Source organism: Capsicum annuum, chromosome 10 (genome assembly GCF_002878395.1).
Source record: "Capsicum annuum cultivar UCD-10X-F1 chromosome 10, UCD10Xv1.1, whole genome shotgun sequence".
Lineage (NCBI taxonomy): Eukaryota > Viridiplantae > Streptophyta > Magnoliopsida > Solanales > Solanaceae > Capsicum > Capsicum annuum.
The window spans coordinates 215,835,486-215,859,194 of NC_061120.1; the positions used below are offsets into that span (position 1 = coordinate 215,835,486).

General features: G+C 36.1%; 3 protein-coding genes across 5 annotated transcripts; 1 reads left to right on the forward strand and 2 right to left on the reverse strand.

Moving 5' to 3' along the window:
- Nucleotides 1–203: 203 nt before the first annotated feature.
- Nucleotides 204–3,934, reverse strand: LOC107845136 (replication protein A 14 kDa subunit B). 2 transcript variants are annotated; one of them, XM_047397377.1, is made up of 3 exons: nt 3,751–3,934; nt 1,218–2,602; nt 204–576 (listed from the first exon to the last, which is right to left on the reverse strand). In XM_047397377.1, the coding sequence occupies exons 2-3, from the start codon at nt 1,474–1,476 to the stop codon at nt 512–514; spliced, it is 324 nt and encodes a 107-aa protein (XP_047253333.1). In that variant the 5' UTR covers nt 1,477–2,602; nt 3,751–3,934; the 3' UTR covers nt 204–511. The 2 variants fall into 2 exon arrangements, with proteins under 2 accessions (XP_047253333.1, XP_016544878.1); XM_016689392.2 differs by having other exon boundaries at nt 1,218–1,480; nt 3,751–3,921.
- Nucleotides 3,935–6,817: 2,883 nt separating this feature from the next.
- Nucleotides 6,818–15,850, forward strand: LOC107843738. 2 transcript variants are annotated; one of them, XM_016688115.2, is made up of 4 exons: nt 6,818–7,100; nt 7,337–9,856; nt 9,947–10,653; nt 11,711–15,850. In XM_016688115.2, the coding sequence occupies exons 2-4, from the start codon at nt 7,423–7,425 to the stop codon at nt 15,398–15,400; spliced, it is 6,831 nt and encodes a 2,276-aa protein (XP_016543601.2). In that variant the 5' UTR covers nt 6,818–7,100; nt 7,337–7,422; the 3' UTR covers nt 15,401–15,850. The 2 variants fall into 2 exon arrangements, with proteins under 2 accessions (XP_016543601.2, XP_016543600.2); XM_016688114.2 differs by having other exon boundaries at nt 7,337–10,653.
- Nucleotides 15,851–16,473: 623 nt separating this feature from the next.
- Nucleotides 16,474–21,832, reverse strand: LOC107843741 (leucine-rich repeat protein 1). Its single transcript, XM_016688118.2, has 6 exons — nt 21,180–21,832; nt 18,123–18,194; nt 17,878–18,021; nt 17,511–17,582; nt 17,357–17,428; nt 16,474–16,814 (listed from the first exon to the last, which is right to left on the reverse strand). The coding sequence occupies exons 1-6, from the start codon at nt 21,410–21,412 to the stop codon at nt 16,742–16,744; spliced, it is 666 nt and encodes a 221-aa protein (XP_016543604.1). The 5' UTR covers nt 21,413–21,832; the 3' UTR covers nt 16,474–16,741.
- Between the last annotated feature and the right edge of the window lie 1,877 nt (nt 21,833–23,709).

Here is a 23,709-nt window from a genome sequence, read left to right on the forward strand (position 1 = left end):
ACTTTGTGAGAATACACTGGGTTTGTTGTAGTTTATTCTAAAAATGTCCATGCCGATAATAGTTTGGCCTAAAAATACTCCTCGGCATAATTTAAAGGCATTTTTGACAATTTTACATAACAAGTAGTAGTAAATTTGTTTGACCTTTTTGACCAATCTTCATCCAAACAGAATGCTTAGGACAAGGTCATTCAGCTCGTGGATTAAGAAAATAACTTTGCAAATTACCATTTTAATTCTCAAATATCAATATATGGAGTTGCAAATCATCAATAGCTAACATCGTCTAGCAACAACGGAAATGTAGCACAATAGCTTTGGATTTCAGCAGGTTCACTCTGCAAAACAGTATACCACAAGATAACAAACAAGCATACCGATGTCCTCATATGATTTAGAGGTAGTGAAATAGTTAATCGATCTGCTAAACCATGTTGATTTTCAAGTCCTCGTATGATTTAGAGGCAGTGAAATAGTTAGATCCACTAAATCATGTTGATTTTCAAGTTCCTCATATGAACAAGTGTTTATAATCGCCATTCGCCAGCAAGCAAATACGGTTGTAGCTAAATGTATCTGCAACAGAAAAGAGGCATGTGAGAAAGGTAAGCAGTATGAATCTGTGAAGAAGGGGGTAAGTAAGTGTATCAAAATTCACTCATTTGCACTTCAATTTAATCCAATTAAAACCCACAGTTACTTGATTTCCATCTTCGACATAAAGGAAAAGGACGAAGTTATCCTAAAAGCTTTATTTCGTTGACCTCAAGGAGGAGATGAGGAACTTAGGAACTCACTTCACACTCTTGTAATGCGTAAAGATGATCAAGCTCATGGTTTATACTAACAACCAAACAAAATATACAAGTGATCTGTTTATAGATACACGCTGCACAATTCGGTAGCACTTTAGTATACAAGGATAACTGGCTATAATTCCAGTACTACTAATAACTCGCAGAAACATAGGACATAACTTTAGCTAGGAATGAAAATGTTCATTTAATTCGTAATTTTAGCTAAGAAAGAAAATCTAGAAGCAAATAAGATTAATTGCTTTTCAGGGAAAATAGCTTCACAACATTTATGATTCATAACTTTAAAACAAGTGCAGGACCAACATAAAACAAAGAAAAGAATCAGGAGGATTCCAGCACGTAAAGACGTAGTGAGCTTAACATAATCAAAAATATTAATGGAGTGATATGAAGTGATACCTAGTGTGTCCCCAAAGTTGGACCATATTTCAGCACGGATAGAATGGATACCGTCGGCGATACCTATGACCTCAACAAATGTTGTAAGAGGACCAGGAGGATTGCCTTTCACAGTTATTTGCTGGCCATCTGTAGATTGCCCAGTCACTGCACCACCCCCATCAGAGCGCATAACCTGAATCACAGCTCGAACCCTCCTTCCCATATACAAGCGGAGGAGCTCAGCATTGACAAAGACTGCAGGATTTGATGTATCCATACCTCTAAACAGAAAAAGGGGAAATTGAGAATAGAGTTGAGTGATCAAGCACTTGGCAGATTAATCACTGTTTTTCTACCATGTTACCCATGATTACAGTAGCATCTTCATTCATTTATTCAGCTTTGAAATAACAATCGCATTTGATTGAACAATTCAGTGATTGTGGATCATTACGTAAAAAACTCGTGCTCGGGTGACTGGCCAACTAATGGAACAAGCTTTGGAGTGTTGGCTCATTAAGGGCATTTTAGTCATTTTGTAATAAGTTGTACCTAGGTTATAAATAGAACATATTAGGTCATTTTCTCATAACTTAGATGATATTTTGAGAGCTCTTTGACAGTGTTCATACAAGTGTGGATATCACTTGTGACAAGTGTGGAATCACTAGTGTTGGTTGCTTGTTTTGAAACGTTGGTTGCTTGGGGATTCCGTTCCCTTGAGGTCACCGTAAGAACTTGATATTATTTGTATGAATTCTTGGGTCTTAGTGCTTGTGCATTGTGTGTCAAGTTATCTATCATTCTATCTTATTATTGTTGTTGTGTTCATTCTCGGTTTTGGGTGTCCAAACCCAAGACCTTGTTATGTCATTTTTGTTCTTGTTATTGTGTTGTAATCTTAGTTTGTGGCTCGCTGATTATAGGTGTTGAACACCTTAGAATATTGTTGTTATCGTGCTTGTATTGTTATTGTGTGGTAAATTCGAGAGGGGTCACCAAAAGGGGTCCTCGGTTCTTCAAATCATGGACGGTTTTCGTGTGTGGTTATGACTTCCTTGTCGATCTTGTATCAAGTTCTCTCCAGAATCTAATTGTGACGGGAAACAAAACGTCCCATGATGCTAATCCCAAAGGAAATTATAAGACGTTTACTTTCAGATTCCTTCCTTCAATCCTTGCCTGAAACAAGCTCATAACCCTTATATTTCTTTCATTATCCATGTTGGTCACTTCTTTTCTCCAAGAGCACGACCTATGCGCTATCACTACCATCTTCTAAGTTCTAGTGTTTCATTCACAGTTCCCAACTCCATAGAGAGAACTCATAGACCTGTCCACCCTCCTACCAAGCAGCCCAAAATTCCACTTCCCCCTCACGGCAAGTCATTCCTCTTCTTCACCTAAAATTTCATTGGAACTCATAAATAACACAAGATTTCCCAGTTCGATTACAATATTTAATAACATTAACAGTACTTCTTCGACTCTTCTTATCTTTAGCTCATAAAGCAAAACTCATTTACTGAAATCACCCAAAAAAAAGTACGCAAACAGAACCAAGAGTGAATTACCAGTTAGGTTTCGAAGCTAATAAGTTTCCCAAAAAATTGAATCTTATAGTGTGATTATCAACAACTTCTGATACTTCATACAGTACTTCTTCGACATAAAGCAAAACTCATTTACTGAAATCACCCAAAAAAAAGTACGAAACAGAACCAAGAGTGAATTACCAGTTAGGTTTCGAAGCTAATAAGTTTCCCTAAAAATTGAATCTTATAGTGTGATTATCAACAACTTCCGATACTTCATACAGTACTTCTTCGACTTCTTATCTTTAGCTCATAAAGCAAAACTCATTTACTGAAATCACCCAAAAAAAAGTACGAAACAGAACCAAGAGTGAATTACCAGTTAGGTTTCGAAGCTAGTAAGTTTCCCCAAAAATTGAATCTTATAGTGTGATTATCAACAACTTCTGATACTTCATAGATCAGAACTCAACTCAAATTATACAGATATCACACATTTAATCGGAGTACAAAAATTGAAACATATAATACGAATATCAACAACTTGTGATACTTCAAGTACAAAACTCAACTCACATATGCAGATTTCAAACATTCAATCAAGTACAAAAACAGAAAACTAGTAATGCAAATATCAACTGATATTTCATAATCAAAACTCAGCTCACATATACAGATTTCGCACATTTAATCGGAGTACAAAAACTGAAGCATATAATGCGAATATCAACAATTTCTGATACTTCAAGAGCAGAACTCAACTCACATATGCAGATTTCAAACATTCAATCGAAATACAAAAACAGAAAACTAATAATGCAAATATCAACCGATAGTTCATGGATCAAAACTCAACTCACATACACAGATTTCAAACATTCAATCGGAATACACAAACCGAAACTAATACGACGATTATCAACAAGTTCAAATAGTTCGTAGACCAAAACTTATATACTGAAATCTCCAAAAAACAAAGAAAAAAAAAACACGAAAGAGAAACGAGAGGGAATTACCAGTTAGGTTTTGAAGCTGATGAGTTTCTACTTGTGAGATATGAAATGGAAAATCTCTGCAATTTTAGACGGTCGAAGAAACCCTAATTTAGAAACTTGAAATGTAAGTGTGTGTGTGATTTTTGTGAAATTTCTCGCGGGAAATTGCACTTTCCTTAATTGTAACCCGCGCCCCTTACATGTTGGGTATTGTCTTCTTTTGTACCCCACTAGTTTCCAAAATTCGGTTTTTGGTCCCTTTAGTAGGCGTTTAGGGATGAGAAATTTTTCATTTTTTCCTGAAAAATTATTTACTTTAATAGAAAAAAAAGTAAAAGTAATAGTATTTGATCTTAAAAATGATTTTACTTTACTATAAATTATTTTTAAAAACTTAAAATTTATTTTTACTTTTTTCACACTTATTTCTCTCATAAAATTTCAAAATACAACTTCAATTTATATTCATAGCGAAACACAACACCAACTCTAACTCCGAAAAATTATTATTATTATTATGGTCAAACGGGGCCTTGAAAAAATGAATTGACCCCGTTTGTCCATGAAAACAATAATTTTTTTGACTTAGAGTTGGAGTTGTATTTGACCGTGAATATAAATTGAATTTGTTTTTGAAATTTGTGATAAAAAAAAGTGAATTTTTCTATTTTACTGAAGTGAAACCATTCTTACGATTAAACACTACTATTTTCACTAAAATAGAACTATATTCAAAGATCATTTAAATGGCAGAGCCAAAACTCTGAAACATATATCAACAATTTGATTCTTTGAAACATTTCTGAGAAATAAAAAATTGGTTAGGAAAAAAATTACTTTGAGAAATATGGGGTTGATGTATCATCCTCTATCTCTCTATCAATTTCAGAACTTGTGTTTCTGAGGTAAGTTTAAGAAATGAACTCTATGTTATGGCCAAAGCAATTGCTTCAAACGCCTGCTTAATATTACCCATGAAAACTTAAAAAAACTGGAGTTAAAGTTGGAGTTGTGTTCTATTATGAAAATAAATTGAAGTTTTTTTTACTTGTTTTCACTTTTTTAAATATAATTTCACATCGTATTTGAATTTTTTATGGCCAAACAAAACAAGAATAAAGAAATATATTTGCTCATTTTTCCAACTACTATAATGTTGCCCAATTATTCAAACAACTAAAAAGATGTGTCCCCACGAACTATTGACTATTTCAACATCATACCTACTGCTCTCCTTAATTACTTTTTAACTATATTGTCTTTTCATTTAATTATAGTTAATCACCATGTATTTTCATTTTAATTTATTTATCACATAAACAAGTAAATTAATGTAATTAAGTAATAAAAACAACAAACTAACAAAGTGTGAGTAAGACTTTACCAAACATATCTCGTGTACTAAAATGATGACTACAATATTATAAAATGCAAGCATCATAGGAGTCAATTGGTTATAGGGATAGATAAACATAAAATATTTTTATGACATCTCATGAAATTATTTTATTATATTTTTTATATGAGATAATTAATTTTATATTTTAATATAAAATGCATTTCAAAACTAATTTACATTTAGAGGCAGCGAAATTAGTCTATAAAAACATAATTCACTCAATCCATTCAAATTTGGATTGATTTTTGATCCGCTCATTTATTAATTAGCCTTATTTCAGTTCAATCGATTTAGCCCATCAAAAATCAAACCAATATCTCAGTCAGAATTAATCCATGAAATATATTATTATTTTTTTCGATTTGATATGTTATATATTATATATAGAGACATAACGAATAGAAACAATAATTTTATTCAGTACTAAAAATTATTTAAAAATTAAATAGAATATTTAAAACTTTAGTAAGAAATATATTAAACGAATTAAATTTTGATTAACATTTCATCTGCTTCAATCTAATCGATTTCAGCTCAAATAACTTTTGATGAAATAGATAATTCATTCGTTTATTAACTTAATCAACCATATTAATTCATCTAAATTTAATCTCGAAATTATTATCACTTATTCCGACAATCAAACAAACATATTTTAGTCCTAAAGACAAGATGCCCTTAAAAACTGTGAAAGTTTGTGTTCTTGTCCTGTTGACAACCATTAATGTAACATTAAGTTAATCAAAAAAGCAAAGCAAAGCAATAGTAATGATCACCCTCATATCTCCCCCACTTAAAAAGTCACATTAAACTATTTAAATAATCTGCAAAAACAACTTCATAATCATTCCTTTTGCACTGTAAATCCACCCCCACTTAGCTGTCTAAATTATACTATTAATTATTAATATTATATTGAGCATGTCTATCTGTTTACTTTCTTTCTTCAAATGGAATATAGTAATCCTTTAATTAAGAGTAAAGCATCCAGTGATTAAATTTATTTTAGTGCACTTTAATTTCGTAGGGGTGAACTAAATTTTATCATACTTTTGTCAGTCTTTTTGTCAAACTTTTTAACTGACATGACACTTTTAACGTGAAAGTCATTTTATGTAATAAAGGTGTTACGTGAGCACAAAAGGGTGACAAAAATACGCTAAAATTAAGTTCAGAGAGGTAATAGGATTATTGTGAAGTTAGAGTGTGTTGTAACAACTTTGACCTTAGTTTAAGGGTTGCTTATCTTCTTAATTAATGAATTCTTGATACTTTTCGTTCAAAGTAAAACGTCACTTTCGCTATATTCGATTTAGAAAAGAATCGAACCATAATGACCTGTTGTACCCAGACTTATGCAAACTGTTTTCATGTCGTGAATCCGTTATATCCCAATAACTTTATAAGTTGCTTCAAGATTTCCTTTCGATATTTTTATTTAAAGTCTAATGCTATTGTAATACGTATGTAAAGATTCGCCAACATGAGTTATTGTGCGTGTTGAAATTATTCACTCCTTAACCAGACACGTATGAATTTTGGATATGAAGAAATCTTGTAAATAAAGTTATCGTGAATGATCTGAATTAGTTGAGACTTTAATGCATGTACCGAAGAACAACGGTTGGAAAATCAAAAACTAAAAAAGTATATATAAAAAAATTCATTTTTTTTTTGAAATTTTGAGACCAAGTTCATACATAGTGAAAGGTCCCATTGGTGGGATTTGAAGAGCAGAACCGAAAGTTGGAAAAAAAAAAAAGTATACTGAAAGAGAAAGGGGCAAACTTTTTCTTTTTTCTTTCTTTTGATACCTTTTTCTCTCTTTAGTTTTAGCTAAACAAAATATTAGTAGCACTTTTTTAAGCTAAGGTGAAAGGAAAAAAAAAAAAAAAGAAGAAAGTTGAAATCTTGACTAGTTGTTGGAGTTTTTCTTGTGGAGAATTTATTTTGATCTATACTCAAACAGCTGGTATGAATCTTGATTTTTTCTTTTTTTGGTATTGGTTTCATATTCAAGAATAGGTTAATGGGGTTTCATATTTTCCATTTTATTTGGTTCTTTTGTTGTGTTGGAATTGTTGTCAAATTCAAGAAAAGCTTAGTGTTTTTTTCTTCTTCCATATTTTCCTCTTTATTTGGTGCTCTTTGTTGTGTTAGAAACTGGAAATTGACTTCTTTGTGTTTGTTTTTCATTTTTTGATGCAGTTTGGCTGGTTAAGTTGAGTTGTTTTGCTGTAAAGGTGACATTTGTTTTGAATTTTTGAGTAGTTTGTTGTAGTAGAGGAAAGAAGATGGGTGTTGGATTATTAGAGATTGGAGTTGAAATGAGGAGAATTTTGATGTTTTCAATTAAAGGATGTTATGTTACAGTGTTAAATCATCCTATTCTTGTGAGTATGTTGTGTTTCATAGTATTTTTGTACAGAACTTTCCCATTTTTGTTTTCAGTATTGTTAGCTGTATCACCAGTTGTTGTTTGTACTGCTGTGTTGCTTGGAACTTTACTGAGTTTTGGGCAGACTAATATACCGGAAATCGAAAGGGAAGAAGAAAAAACAAGTAGTCATGATATAGTGCCTTTGAAAACTGGGGTGTTATATGATACTACTACTCATGTTGAGTGTAGTGGAGATAGTTACTATGTGGAGAGATATACGGAGAGGGACCTCGTAGAGGATTCGATTAATAAGATCAGTGATCTTTCCCCTCTACTCGAGGAAAGATCTCGAGGATTCCAGTTTGGGAATGGAGGTTTTGAGGAGAATGAAGAGAAACATGGTGATGGGGAACTTATGGAGAGTCAATACTCTCCGATTCCAACGGTTGATGAAGGTTTTGAGGAAGCCAGGAGGGAGCAAAACAATGAAGAGAAGCATGGCAAGGAGGAGCTTATGGAGAGTCAGTACTCACCGATTCCAACGGTTGATGAAGGTTTTGAGGAAGCCACGAGGGAGCGAAACAATGAAGAGAGACATGTCAAGGAGGTGCTTATGGAGAGTCGATACTCTCCTATTCCAATGGTTGATGATGGTTTTGAGGAAGCATCAAGGGAGTTCAATGATCAGAACAGTGAAAAGAGTGAAGAGAAACATGATGAGGGGGAAGTTATAGAGAGTCAATACTCTCCCATTCCAACGGTTGATAATGACAGCATTGAGTTTGAATTTGATAGATCCGATTCCTTCGATTCTAGAAGGGTGAATCTTAATTCTCTTCCTGGTTCCCCTTGGAAAAAGGAGACCAAGGAAGAGGAAGAACAGGAGGAGGAGGAGGATGACGACGAGTCTTTTGATTCGGAGTCTGATCGAGCTGAGAGCTCTTCTCCAGATGCTTCAATGGCCGACATTATTCCAATGCTTCATGAGCTTCATCCACTTTTGGATGAGGACACTCCTCATCATGTTAGTTTGTTGCATGATGGTTCTGATGCTGCTTCGGACAGTTCTGGTAAGACCACTGAGAGTGACAATGAATTGGAAGATGGTTGTGAAAATCAAGAAGAGCTAGAAGTTGCAGACGATGAGAACGAAGATGGTGAAGATGAAGAAGGAAAAAAAGACGAGGAAGATAAAAGTAAGTCAGCTATAACATGGACAGAGGAGGATCAGAAGAATCTAATTGACTTGGGAAGCTCCGAGGCTGAAAGGAATCAACGGTTGGAGAATCTTATGGCAAGGAGAAGAGCACTGAAGAAAATGAGGCTGATGATGACCGAAAAGAATTTGATCGACTTGGAAAGTGCTGATCTTCCATTCAACATACCGTCCATTTCTACAGCAAGAAACAATCCGTTTGATGCTGCTAATGATAACTATGACCTTGGACTGCCACCAATCCCGGGTTCTGCTCCATCTGTTTTAGTTCCTAGGCGAAATCCATTTGATCTTCCTTATGACTCAAGTGAAGAGAAACCCGATCTTATGGAGGACGAGCAAGAGTTTATAACATTTCAAGCAAAAGATCCACTTTTCCGGAGGCACGAAAGTTTCATCGTAAGACCCTCAATCTTTGGGCCGAACAGGCAAGAGAAGCAAGATATCCATTTGAGACCTTATTTTGTTCCAGAGAGGATGGCTTCAGAAGGAACAAGCTACTCATCATTTCAAAGACAATTTAGTGAGCTTAGTGATTCAAAGGTGAGTTCTGTTCCCGAGACAGAATCATTAAGTTCAGTTGAAGATCTGCTAGACATTAACTCCATTGAAGGTCAGCAAAGACAGAAAAGCCTTGATCAAGAAGAACTGGAATGCAAAGACCTCATGGACATGGATGAACATATCTCAGAGGAGCCAGAGATGATATCTAAACTAGAGCATACTTCTGAGCATGTCAGGCATGGAAATCCATCCTCCAAAGAAGTAGAGGCTTTGGTGCAACTGGGAACTGTGGAAGATCATCATGAAGCAGAAGAAGCTTTGCTCCAGGAAGGAAGAGTGACCAATGAGTTGGAACTTGATCCAATCGAAATTCAATCAAAGGCAGAAACTTCTTATCAAAGATACGGCAGTCAGTCTAGCTCCTCGTCAATGGCAGAAGTGAGTGAAAGGGTCTTTGTTGATAAAGAAGGAGAAATGAGATCAAGTTTCGAGGAGATAATGGGACATGTCGAACAAGATGGGATCTCCAGGCAAGCTTCATTTGATGGACCAGATTTCCACATCACAAGCACTTCAGTGGATCATACTTCACACAGACAACCTGTTTATGATTCCAGTCCTTCTGCTAGTAGGGAAAACATATTTTCAGCTGCCTTTTCTTCAGATCAGCATGTGGAGTCTGAGACAGGGTTTCTGACTAGAACTATTTCTTTTGTAGAGAGGGAATATGAAGAAAATAGTCAGGATATTGAAAAGTCCGTTCGAACTAATGAAGAGATTTTGGCACCAGCAGATGACCAAGAATTTCTGTCGAGGGAGGTGGCATGTGAAGATGAGCTTGATGTTGCAAAGGCAGAGATTTCTCAAGATGATGAAATCTTTGGCGGTGCAAATGCCCCTCCGCTGCCTGAGTTGGTTGTGGGTCAGGCATCTATTGACTTGAAATCATCAGCAGATGAAGACATTGAGTATGAAGAAGGAACTATTGAGCATGCACAACAGCAAGTTTCTTCTTCAAGATTTGATGCAGATACCCATATTGTGTCTCAACATGCTGTTGACCGGACCGTGGAATGCCTTTCAACGTCCTCGGAACATCAAAACGTTCATCAGATGGTTGATGAACAACATTCTCTGATCTCTGAGGTTCCACTTGATCAAGCAGTGATGCCTTCTTTCGAGAAGCGATTTGTGGAGGATGTGATGGAGAAGGAAGAATCTACAGTCTCCGAAAAACATGATTTTCCCTCATCGAATGCTGTTGAAAGTTCGGTTACTGATGCTCAGAGTGAAGTGGACGAAAAGCAGATCCCTGTTGAATATCAATATGCTTCTACAGAGAGGTCCATCTCTCAGTGTGAAGAAGAACTGGCATACTCAGACAAGTCCATTGATGAACAACCACCAGAAGATCGGGAAGTAATGGTAAACACTTCGTTCTACATTTCTCTTCTATGCATTTCCTTTTATGCAACTTCTCTTGCTCATTATTTCTCATTTCATATATCATAGTTCATTTACGAGAGTTGATCTTAGAAAATTGAAAGCTGGTTAACATTTTACCTTTAAATGCCTGACTGCTGCTGTGGAAAAAAAAGAAAGAAATACTTACTTGATTTACCAAATAACAAGGGAAAAACACATATAATTTACTATACTTGAGCTGATAGCATTAGAAAGCTGCAGCTTAGATTCCTATAATAGTAGAACTATAGTCTGGTACCCATGTTGGAACCTTTTTCATGATATAGATGTTTTATGATGGAGGATAAAAGTGATCTGGATTTATCACAGAAGAAGTAAAATTCTGCTGCTGATATCCTGCCCTTGTTTCATAAAGGAACCTTGAACTTACCTCTAAAGCTAAACAAATGTGAATGAAACTTTAGAATGTCAAAATCTAATTATGGAAGAGTCAGTCATAGAAGTACTAATTAATTCGCTTGGATAATATTGCGTATTCGAGAAAAATATCATCCACCGTCTGGACGAGTGAATTGCTGCTGGTTATTTGTAATTTGCCTGTATGACATTCACCATTCATGTCATCTGGATGACTGATTTACTGCTGGTTACTTGTAATTTGGCCATATGATACATACTATTAATATCCTGCATCATCTGGACGAGCATATACTGCTGTTTACTTGCATGTACTACTAATCATACCAAAATAATTGGACTGGTGATTGCATCATGCCAAGATGATTAGAGAAATGACTGGTCTCAGGTGTTTCTTTAACTGTTTATTTGCAATTTTCGGGGTGGTGAGGCAGCGGTGGATAAAGAACATTTGAAGTTTTATTTTGTGATAGGATCAACTATTGTTTATCTTATTGAAGTCATGCATCAAAAAGTTGTTATCATCCTTATGCTATTGGCAAGTTAACTCATATCTTTCCTTCTTGCTCTTCTTTACTTTCAATGATTCTTGTTGGGACACAATCCTGGTAATATAAGTGCGTCTTTTTCTGATAAGCAGGAACCACCAGCTATCCTGGTTGAGTCAATTGAGGAAGCCAGCACCACTGAGACCTTGAATGTTCCAGAAATCCATGACCTTGATGATGGAATTCCTATTATCAGCTCCCCACGCACTCCTGACTCTATTTCCGATATCCATGAAGTTGTTGAAGCCCCAAGAAGTGCTGATCTATCAGGTCTAAACAACAAGATCCTCGAGGAAAATGACGACCAGATCAAAGTCTTGGAGAACTATGTATTGCCACCAGAAGCAGATGATTTTCACCATGATGAGCAATATATAGTGGAAGAAACAGATGGTATCGAGGACATTGATGAGGCATTGCTCTATGAATTAGATACAGTTGGTGACTTTAGCATCAACGAGATGGGGTCAAGCCAGAATGAGTTTGAGAGACGAATCGACTCCACTGGAGAGGGTTTGTCTGCATCCCACGGTGTTGATTCTTGCACTCCAGAAGTTTTTGAAGAGGCCTGTGCTGAAGTTCATGGAAGAAATTTTCCATCGCACCATGAGATTTTAAATGCATCCACATTTGAAGAGATTGCTAAGCATGAAGAGGAGTGTGCTTCAGAAATTCAGAAATCTGGAATGAGCATTATTGATCATAACGATGCATCTCATACAGAATTTGCTGAAGGAGAAGTTCATAATGCTATTGATCCTAGACCAATTGAAAGAGGGCTCCCTGAGGATAGTGATATTGGGCCTTCAGATCCCACGGCACAGCGTAATTTGGATGCTCTAGAAATATTCATGCCTGTAGCTGAAGCTCACAACTCTGTCTTTGATGTAGAAGATTCAAAATCCACTCAAACAGGAGCGACTGAAGTGCCTCAAGAAGTTATAGTCAACGAGGAAACTGATTCTGGTATGCCAGTACTGGAAGCACAAACAATCCAAGATATTGAGTCAGCATTTTGGCAAGTTTATGAGAAAGAAATAGAGAAATCTAATGTTTTTGAGCTTTATAATGCTGAAGATTCTGGAATGCCAGTGCTGGAAGCACAAACTGTTGAAGATATTGAGTTAGCATTTAGAGGTTCTTCTAAGAAAGAAATTGAGAACTCGAATGTGCATGAGTTACCTAATGCTAAACTAGTAACTGAAGAACATGGGAGTTCTGACAATGCAGCGGTGTTTGAAGTGTCAAGTTCAGTACAGAATGATTCAGGAATGCCAGAGGTGGAAGCACAAAGAATTGAAGATATTGAGTCAGCATTCAGAATTAGTTCTCAGAAAGAAGTAGTGCATTCGAATGTGCTTGAGCTACCTGCTAAGCTTGTAACTGAAGGATCTGGAGATTCTGAGGATGCAGCGGTGCTTGACGTGTCAAGTTCAGCACAGGAAGATTCTGGAAAGCCAGTACTGGAAGCACAAACAGCTGAAGATATTAGCTTAGCATTTGGGCAAATAGCTGAGAACTTGAATGTTCTTGAGCAACCTAATGCTGAGCTGGCAACTGAAGAATCTGGAAGTTCTGACAATACAGCAGTGTTTGAAGTGTCAAGTTCAGTGCAGAACGATTCTGGAATGCTAGAGGTGGATGCACAAAAAATTGAAGATATCGAGTCAGCATTTAGAATTGGTTCTGAGAAGGAAATTGTGCATTCAAATGAGCTTGAGCTACCTAATGCCAAGCTTGCAACTGAAGAATCTGGGGTTTCTGACGATCCAGCGGTGTTTGACGTGTCAAGTTCTGTACAGGAAGATTCTGGAATGCCAGTACTGGAAGCACAAACAGCCGAAGATATCAGCATAGCATTTAGGCAAATAGCTGAGAAATCGAATGTTCTTGAGCAACCTAATGCTGAGCTAGCAACTGAAGAATCTGGGAGTTCTGACAATGCAGCGGTGTTTGATGTGTCAAGTTCAGTGCAGAACGATTCTGGAATGCTAGAGGTGGATGCACAAAAAATTGAAGATATCGAGTCAGCATTTAGAATTGGTTCTGAGAAGGAAATTGTGCATTCAAATGAGCTTGAGATACCTAATGCCAAGCTTGCAACTGAAGAATCTGGGGTTTCTGACGATCCAGCGGTGTTTGACGTGTCAAGTTCAGTACAGGAAGATTCAGGAATGTCAGTACCGGAAGCACAAACAGTTGAAGATATTAACTTAGCATTTAGGAAAGTATCTGAGCAAGAAATAGAGAAATCAAATGTTCTTGAGCAACTTAATGCTGAGCTAGCAACTGAAGAGTCTGGGGATGACAATGCAGAGATGTTTGATGTGTCAAGTTCAGCACAGGAAGATTCTGGAATGCCAGTGGTGGAAGCACAAACAGCTGAAGAGATCAACTTAGCATTTAGGCAAATAGCTGAGAAATCGAATGTTCTCGAGCAACCTAATGCTAAGCTTATAACTGAAGAATCTGGGCATTCTGACGATGCCTCCGTGTTTGAAGTGTCAAGTTCAGTGCAGAAAGATTCTGGAATGCCAGTACTGGAAGTACAAACAGCTGAAGGTATCAACTTAGCATTTAGGCAAATAGCTGAGCAAGAAATAGCTGAGAAATCGAATGTTTTTGAGCAACCTAATGCTGAGCTAGCAACTGAAGAATCTGGGGTCTCTGACGATCCAGCGGTGTTTGACGTGTCAAGTTCAGTACAGGAAGATTCTGGAATGCCAGTACTGGAAGCACAAACAGCTGAAGACATTACCTTAGCTTTTAGGCAAATATCTGAGCAAGAAATAGCTGAGAAATCAAATGTTCTTGAGCAACTTAATGCTGAGCTTGCAACTGAAGGGTTTGGGGATTCTGACAATGCAGAGGTGTTTGATGTGTCAAGTTCAGCACAAGAAGATTCTGGAATGCCAGTGGTGGAAGCACAAACAGCTGAAGAGATCAACTTAGCATTTACGCAAATAGCCGAGCAGGAAATATCTGAGAAATCGAATGTTCTTGAGCAACCTAATGCTGAGCTAGCAACTGAAGAATCTGGGAACATTGCAGCTGCAGCTGAAGTGTCAAGTTCAGCACTGGAAGCACAAATAGATGAAGATATTGACATGATATTTAGGCGAATATCTGAGAAAGAAATGGAGAAATCGAAAGTTCTTGAGCAGCCTAGTGCTCAGCTAGCAAATGAAGCATCTGGGAGTGCTGACAACAGAGCGGTGCTCGAAGTGTCAAGCGTGACACGAAATATGCAGTTACCAATTCTGGAAACAAGACCAACTGAGTATTTTGATTTGGATCATGAAAAACTTTCTGAGAGTGATGATGATGATGCATTCACTCGTCATGATTCTGTTGGTGCTGATGAGCATGCAGTGGAATCCAAAGACAAAGGAGCTTCTTCAGATTCACAAAACGTCGAGAAAGACTTGGCTTTGAAACAAGTCTTGGAAGGAAATTTGGAGGAACCGCTGAATTCCACTTCTGAAGGTGAATCAGCAGAAGCTAAGCCAAGTGGAGCAAGCTCATCCCATGATGTGGAATCGAGTGTTAGAGGATCCGATGTACCTGATTTTGGTGAAGTCGAAACTGTAAAAGGAGATCATGAAGTTGTAGTCAAAGAAGTTAAAGAATTAACAGCTGAAAAGTCAGATCATGCTGTTGATACGCCTATTACAGCTGATGTTGAAGGCAAGAAAGACAAATCCCACAAGAAGGAATCAAGTTCAAGCTCAAGCTCAAGCTCGAGCTCTAATTCAAGTTCAAGCGGCTCCGATAAAGAATGAAGATGCTCAAGAAAATTGACACAAGAAGGGAGGACACCTCTTGGATTTTGTTCTTTTTCTCAGAACTCTGAGCCACCAGGAAGTACAGTTGGTTTAGTTTGTGTTTATTGCATTAGTAGTTTGGGTTATTGCATGGTTTGGAGTGGCTTGTGAAATGGACTCCTTCAAGAATGAGTTTTGGTTTGATTTCTTGAAGCATTCTTTTCTTCTTATGGTCCGGCCCTTCCCCCGGACCCCCTTGCATAGCGGGAGCTTTAGTGCACCAGGCTGCACTTTTTAAAAATTCTTTTCTTACTTTTTTTTTTCATCTTTTCAGCAGTTTATGGTGATTGCTGGAAGAAAAGGTTTTGTTAAACTTGTATATGGGATTTTGTAACTTTTGGTATGGAACAGTTTATGTTTTGACTGTTTTCCTTGAAAGTAGTGGCAACAAAACTCATTGCCTTTGCATCTTTTTGCTGTTTTCTCACTTCTTTACCTTTTTGAAGCAGTGGCGGAACCAAGATTGTCAATAAAGAGAGTCAAACTAGAAAGTACGTACCTCAAAAAAATATAAAATAAAATTTACCTATCCAGACTCTGTAATTTTCTAGCGAAAGGTGGCTCGGCCATTGCTTGAATTTTGTTCAAGGACTAAAGGACTAGTTCAATTGCAGCAATTCATAGCCTAGCTTGATAATCCAACATACTTTTTTATAACCATAGAATAAAAATAAGAAATCCAGATTAACTTGTGCGCACCTCTATTAATTCCACCCGGCGCATTTGCTCTCCACTAACAAAACACTGAAACCAAAAATCTTTGTTTCACTTTTCCACTTTTAATTTACTTGAAGAAACCAGATCTTGTGTAGCATCAGGTGACAGAGGCATTCCTGTGTATGAGAACATATCAAAGGAAAAGGTAATAGCCAAAGTAAGATTAATTTTATGAGACATCTTGATAGAGAGCGCTTTCCTCAAATGGACCCTACACGGTGTGAATCTAGATTAATCGAGCTCCAGCGCAGTAACTGAACACCCGATGGGAAACCCAAAAAGAAACAATTGAAGTTCAGATTAATAGTAGCTAATTGACCTTTTTAAACCCACTGAACCATTTCACTAGACATTGAAATATGAAATACATCAAAGTCATAACAGTTGGTAGCAGTATAGACTGTTTTACACATTCATTAACTTAGTAATAGCCTACATACACCATATCTTTGCTTAGGAAGTTACAACTTGGACACGCTGTTAAAACGCTGTTAAGTACAACAACAAACAACATTCAGGGGAGGGGAGAATATGTAAGCTTCCACAGAGATAGCAGTTCTTCTGAACCTATTCAGCGAGTTTCTAAGAACAGTTGGTGTCGTAGCTAGCAAGTCCCAACAACTCCGGACCTTCAAGTCGAGGATTGTGCTCAAAGCTGCAAATTAGAAGTTTAGGAAGTTCATCAGAAACAATCAATTGGGATACCAGATCTTATACAGGAATCAGTATGAGATGATAGCGGAGTTGACACATCAAGTAGCAAACGTTAGTCCAAATTAAGGGTGGTCCTAAATTAGGTGTTATTTAAGGCCTCTCGACAAATCAATGAACCGTAGTCACAGATAAAAGGTCGCATATCCAAATAAGATATCTTATTTCAAAACAAAATTTGGAAGTCAGAGAGGAAATCCAAATCCTTTCCAAATAAGTTTTCTTATTTCAAAACAAAATTCAGAAGTCATTGATTCCGGTGTCATTCGCCTATTATGAAACCCAAATTTAACTTGGATAAAGGAAAATGTAGAAGATGTGTTTTTTTAAAGGTATACCTTTTTTTTTTGTTGGTAGTCTTTTTTAAAGGTATACTTGATAGAATAAAGCATGCATAGACACGACTACTACTATTTTCACAATCGCTCAATACTCCTCAATTCAACTTCAATAACAACTCTCGTAGGAAATACAAGGAAATCTTACTTGTTCAGAGGAATATGCTCAAATGGACCAGAAGTGGGGATTGTTCCACACAAATCGTTATTCGAGACATCCCTGGAAGAAAGAATGCAGAATGTTTAAAATCTATTTCACAGAAGAATAACAATAATAACACTAGCAAGGAATTTGTACTTACACAACTTTCAGGCTAGAAACGCTAGTAAGTTCTCTTGGAATTGGTCCTGTTAGCTTATTATCATTCAGACGCCTGATAGATCAGATAAGAAACTTTCAATCAACAGAAGAGGATGGTGCAATAACCTGTACACTACAAGCAGATGCGCTTGGGTATATACAATAAGGGAGGGAGAGGGGAGATTTCACCAAGGACTTTGCCCAACTAATGTAAGATAAATCTGAAACTGAATATTTTGGTCAAAGAAGAAAAGGGAACTCGCTGAGTAGCGCAAATAACAGAATAGTAGCTTTCTTTTTCTTCCCCCTCATATGCAAAAACTATACGACTGGAACAGAATTGGGAAACATCACGAAGGAGAACTCACAGGAAAACAAGTTTTTTCAACTTTCCCAGTGAATTAGGAATTGTCCCCGAAATGTTGTTGTTGTACAGATCCAGACTAATAAGGCTCTTCAAGTTACCGAGCTCTTTAGGGATGGTTCCCTGAATATTATTCTTGTAAAGCTCCCTGAAACAACAAACAATTACATCATGGATATGAACCCTTGAAAACCAATAGTCACTGACTAGAAAGGGCAAGTCCATTTAAGATATCAAATAATTACTCACAAATACTGCAGATGTTCAAGCTTTCCAAGCTCAGGTACCAAATGACCAGATAATTTGGAGTTGCCAAGATCCCTGGAGAAGCATAACACCCAGAGATATTTCAGACTTGTAATTATCACGAAGAAAAAATTAAAGCAAACTACAGCTGTGTTCCTCACCAATAGCTCTCAACTTTAAGATTTTGACATATTCAAACTATTTTGGTAAGTTGAAGCTAAATGACAATAAGAGGAACTAAATCTTGAAAGAATGAGTTACCACTCAATTTTAAGTCCGAACTACCAAAAAGGAATGTGGTTTGATTGGTAATATTCCTTTAAATTTAACCAGAGGTTTCGGGTTCTAGTCATGGGTATGAAATCATTAAACCAGCAAAGAATACATATGAGGAAACATGGATTTTTTTTCCAAAATAAAAGTGGTGTCCGGGCCGGGGAGACGTGCAATTTTAATCTTAGGAAAACAAGTTTGTTTATTATATTAATGTTCCTCTCAGGATAGATGCAAATATATAATAACAACATCCGGTTTGGAAATTGACATCACTCTTCGTACACGTGGAATGTCAGGTAGAGCACCGCGTGTTTTTTGAATATGTGAAAGACATAATGGTAACAAAGGTATAGCGAGGTCTCTTGCATTTCAATAAATTAGTATGCGTCTCATTCAAATTTCATAAATCATCTGTCATGTCTCAAATATCAATCAATCAACATAAAGTAACATCAGGTGTACCAAGATCACAGACGATACAGGAAATGCAACTCTTAAGACATAGAATCTATCATAAATATCCAAAACTTTGAAAATAAAATGATCACTTGATTAAAAAAAATACGTAAGCAAATGACAATGCTTGCTCCGATGTTTCACAAAACTTCCATAATGCTACAGAAACATTGTCACCAATCAACTCATTTTAAAGGACACAGGTTTGCCACACTTTAAAACAAACAAAATCTCCGAAATATTTTTTTTCGATAAGGACAAAACCTCCTAAATATAACAAAGGGTGCAACCACATGAGATCAGAAACATAACTAGGACAAAGGTCAATAATAGATCTCTCCATCTTTAGCACGTAGATCTCATAGATACACATCAAGACAGGAAATTTGAGTAAGTTAACCAAAAGCAAAGTGACAATCTTTTCCCCTAGGAAACAGGAATCACTTTGCTAATAATCTCGAAACAATGAAAGCTTTAATTTCTACTATCTCAATGAGCCCAAAATAAAAACAGACAAAGCCAAAATTCAAACTCTCAAATCAACTAAACCAACATCAACTACAGTCTACAAATGCGTATATCAATCCTCTATATAAATTCTACTCTTTTTAGACCCCTTTTCATTCCACTACCGCTACAACCTTAAGAGAACTCCACTCCAAAAGCTAGCTATTGAGGTGGGGAAGCCCAAGGCTATAAAAGCCCCACATCAGCTCCCCATTTAACCAATGTAGGACTCAAGCCACATCCCTGGCAATAAATCATAACGAACCACCACGCTCCGCATCTGTCGTTCTTAACGGGTGAGAGCTAGACATTGTTGGTCCCAGCTGAACACAGCCATATCAGCATCACCATCCAATTACTGTGGACACGGAGGGTGGTGGGTGGGAAAAAAAAAAAAAAAAAGCTAGCTACTGAGGTGAGAGAGCCCAAGACTATATAAGCTCCACATCAGCTCCTCCCCGTTTAACCGATGTGGCACTCAGGTCCCATTCCTTGCAATAGTATCATAACAAAACACCACGCTACTAGACATAATACAGATACAAACATACGAATCGACCAACAGACAACAACCTACCCAGTTCAGTCCCACAAAGTATAAAGTGTACGCAAACCTTACCCCTAACTCAGAGGTAGAGGGTTGTTTCTGATAGACCAGACATACAAATCGACCAACAACAACAACAAACAACAACATACCAAGTGTAGGCCGACAAAGTTGTGTCTGTAGAGGGTAGCGTGTATGCAAATCTAAAAGCCAAACATACAAATTGACCAATTTCCCAAAAATAACATAACATCAAACCAAACCAGTATTAACAAACATATATAAGTGTACACATACATGACACAAAAATAAACACAAAAACATACAAATCGACCAATTTTTCCACAAACAGCGCACCCCAAACCAGTATTTAACAAACATATAATCGACCAATTTTCGATAAATAGCACACCCAAAAAACAGTATTTAACAACAAAAAATTGCAACTTTGTATACACATACAACACACAAACAACAAAAACATACAAATCAACCAATTTTCAATAAATAGCAGACCCCAAAACAAGTATTTAACTCTGTATACATAAAAATCAACCAATTTCCCAAAAACAACACACATGATTTCCCTTAACAGAGACAGCTAAAACAAGAACAACAGCAACAAAAACACATGATTTCAAGAACACACCCTGATTTTTGTATACACATAAATCATACAAACACAATCATATAAATCAACCAATTTACCAAAACTAGCAAACCCGAAAACCAATATTCACCAAACAAACAACAAAAGACAATTTTTAAACACTTACACACGAGAAACTTGATTATCTCCATTACAAGTAACATGAAACCAAGTACAAGGGTTAACAAGATTCCTTAACTTAAACAGCTAAAACAAGTACAACAGCAACAAAAACACATGATTTCAAGAACGCACCCTGAGTTTTGTATACGCATAAAACATACAAACAAAAGCATATAAATCAACAAACTCACCAAAACTAGCAAACCCCAAAACCAATATTCACCAAACAAACAAAAAAAAGACTAAATTTTTAAACATTTCCACACGAGTAACTTGATTATCTCCATTACCAGTAACATGAAACCAACTACAAGGGTTAACAAGATTCCTTAACAGAAACACCTAAAACAAGTACAACAGCAACAAAAACACGTGATTTTGTATACACATAAAACATACAAACACAAACATATAAATCAACAAACTCACCAAAACTACCAAACCCCAAAACAACTATTCACCAAACAAACAAACAAAAAGACTAAATTTTTAAAGCACTTACACACGAGTAACTTGATTATCTCCATTACAAGTAACATGAAACCAAGTACACGGGTTAACAAGATTCGGATCCCAGCTTTGAAGCACGTTATCCGGGTCAGATAAGCTCCTACGAAGAGCATACAAAGCATCCCCTTCTGAATTTCCCTTAACAGAAACAGCTAAAACAAGTACAACACCCAAAAAAACACATGATTTCAAGAAAGCACCCTGGATTTTGTACACAGTTGCCATGGTTGCTGTACCAACAAAAAATTCAAGAAAATTGTTGGGTTTTGCTTGGATTTTGACGGAGATTTTTCTAGGGATTTTTGAAGGGAGAAATGAAGAGGAAAGTGGGGAGTAAAAAGGAGAATGACAGAAGCTAGGTGCGTGTGTTTAAGCCTTACAGGGAATCTTTTTTCTACTCTCTCCACTTACTTTTTGTTGTGTATTTATGCATTTGGAACTTTGGGGGAAAAGGTATTGTTACGGTGTAATAGCTCGTAAATCACTTGAGAGATGTGAATTATATTACGTCAGTTTAGTGTGATTGAGCTTTGAAAATATAAGGAATTTTATGTTTTCGGTATTATAACTCGTAAATTACATGAGAGATATAAGTTATATTGCGTGAATGAGCTTTGAAATTATAAGAGATCATACGATTTCAGTGTTATAACTCGTAAATCACGTGAGAGGTAGATTATATTAGGTGAGTTTAGTGTGATGAGCATTGGGTCATAGGAAAATTTGACTGTTTCGGCGCTGTAGCTTGCGATTCACGTGAGAAATGTAATTATATTAGGTAAGTTTAGCGTGACAAGTTTTGAATCATAGAAAAATTTGACTGTTGCGGTGTTGCAATTTGAAAACCATGTGAGAGATGTGAATTGTATTAGGTAAGTTTGGTGTGATGAGCTTGAGTGGACGATATTGTCGGGGAGAATCGATTTTTGAACTTATTTATGGAGTAGGTGTACTAGCTGCAAATTACGTGAGAGGCGTGAATTATGATATGTGAGTTTAGCGTGATGAGCTTGATTGACCTGTACTGTTAGGAAGAAGGGAGAATCGATATATGAACTTTTTTATGGAATAGATGCACTAGCTCGCAGATCGTGTGAAAATTATATTTAGGTAAGTTTAGCGTGATGAGTTCGATTGGAAGATAATGTCGGGGATAATTGATATCTGAACTTTTTAGTGAAATGTGAGATATAAATTATATTAGGTGAGTTAAATGCGATGAGTTCGATTAGAAAGTATATCTAAACTTTTTTATGAAATATGTGTAAAACTTGCAAATCAGGTGTGAAATGTAACTTATATTAGGTGAGTTTAATTTGACGAGTTTGACGGGACAATAGTGTCAAGGAGAATCAATTTATAAACTTCTTTATGAAATAGGTGCAATAACGTGCAAATTACGTGTGAGATGTAAATTATATTAGGTGTCTGTATAAATAAAATTGGATTTGTTTTAAATTTTAATTAGTGATTTAGAGTGAAAAAAAATAAAAACATTTTTTTATATATATTTTACATTTCAAAGTTCAACTTTAAATTAAATTCCAATGAGCAAGCATGATTTTCAAAATTCAACTCCAAAATTTAAAATTTGATTTTTTTAAGGCAAAACTCCGTACGCATTATTTTTCACTTAAGTACCTTAAGTGGACATTGTTTCATTTTGACATCTTAAGTAGTCATAAAATGTGTCATTTTGACACCTTTTGCTAAATCAGCAAAATAATATTAGTTCGTGCTCCGCTAAGGTGAAAAGTGACGAATAAAATCTAGACACGTGTCATTTTTGTCCAAATAATTTATAAATAATTAGTTTTAAATAAAACATACCCAAATAATTTATAAATAATTAATTTAAATAAAAAATACCCCCTCCCCTTAACCTACCCACCCACCAACCTTCTTCTTCAAAAACCCCACCCGCCACCCCCACCCCACCAGTCTTCTTTCTTAAAACACCCCACCCACCCTTTACTCCCCCACCGCACCCACCCCGCTAATATTTTCTTCAAACACCTCACCCATCCCGCCATTTTTCTTCGCCTCTTTATCTTCTTTAAAGACCCCGTACCCCCTCCTCACCCCCGCACCACAGTCATCTTTGATTTTTTTCATTGATTTTGCTTCTATTTTAAATTTTTCTTCACTGATTTAGCTTTATTTTTCAATTTTTCTTCATCGATTTTGTTTGATTTTTAGTTTTTCTTCGTTGATGTTGCTTATTTTTTATTTTTCTTCATCAATTTTGCCCTTAATAATTAAAAAAAAGGTGCTTACTATTTAATCTTCACGAACCTTTAGATGTGTATATAAATTTCTCTCAATAATTTTTACCGTTAAATAAATTAAGATTGACAAAAATAAGATTAAAAATGTGAAAGAAGTATAAATTAATGGGCGTTGAGTTAATATATTATTTTTGATAAAACGGACTTCTAAATATGTATCTAATTTGTAAATCTCTCCCAATAATTTTCACTATTAAATAAACTTTAAATTGGTAAAAATGATAGATAAAAATA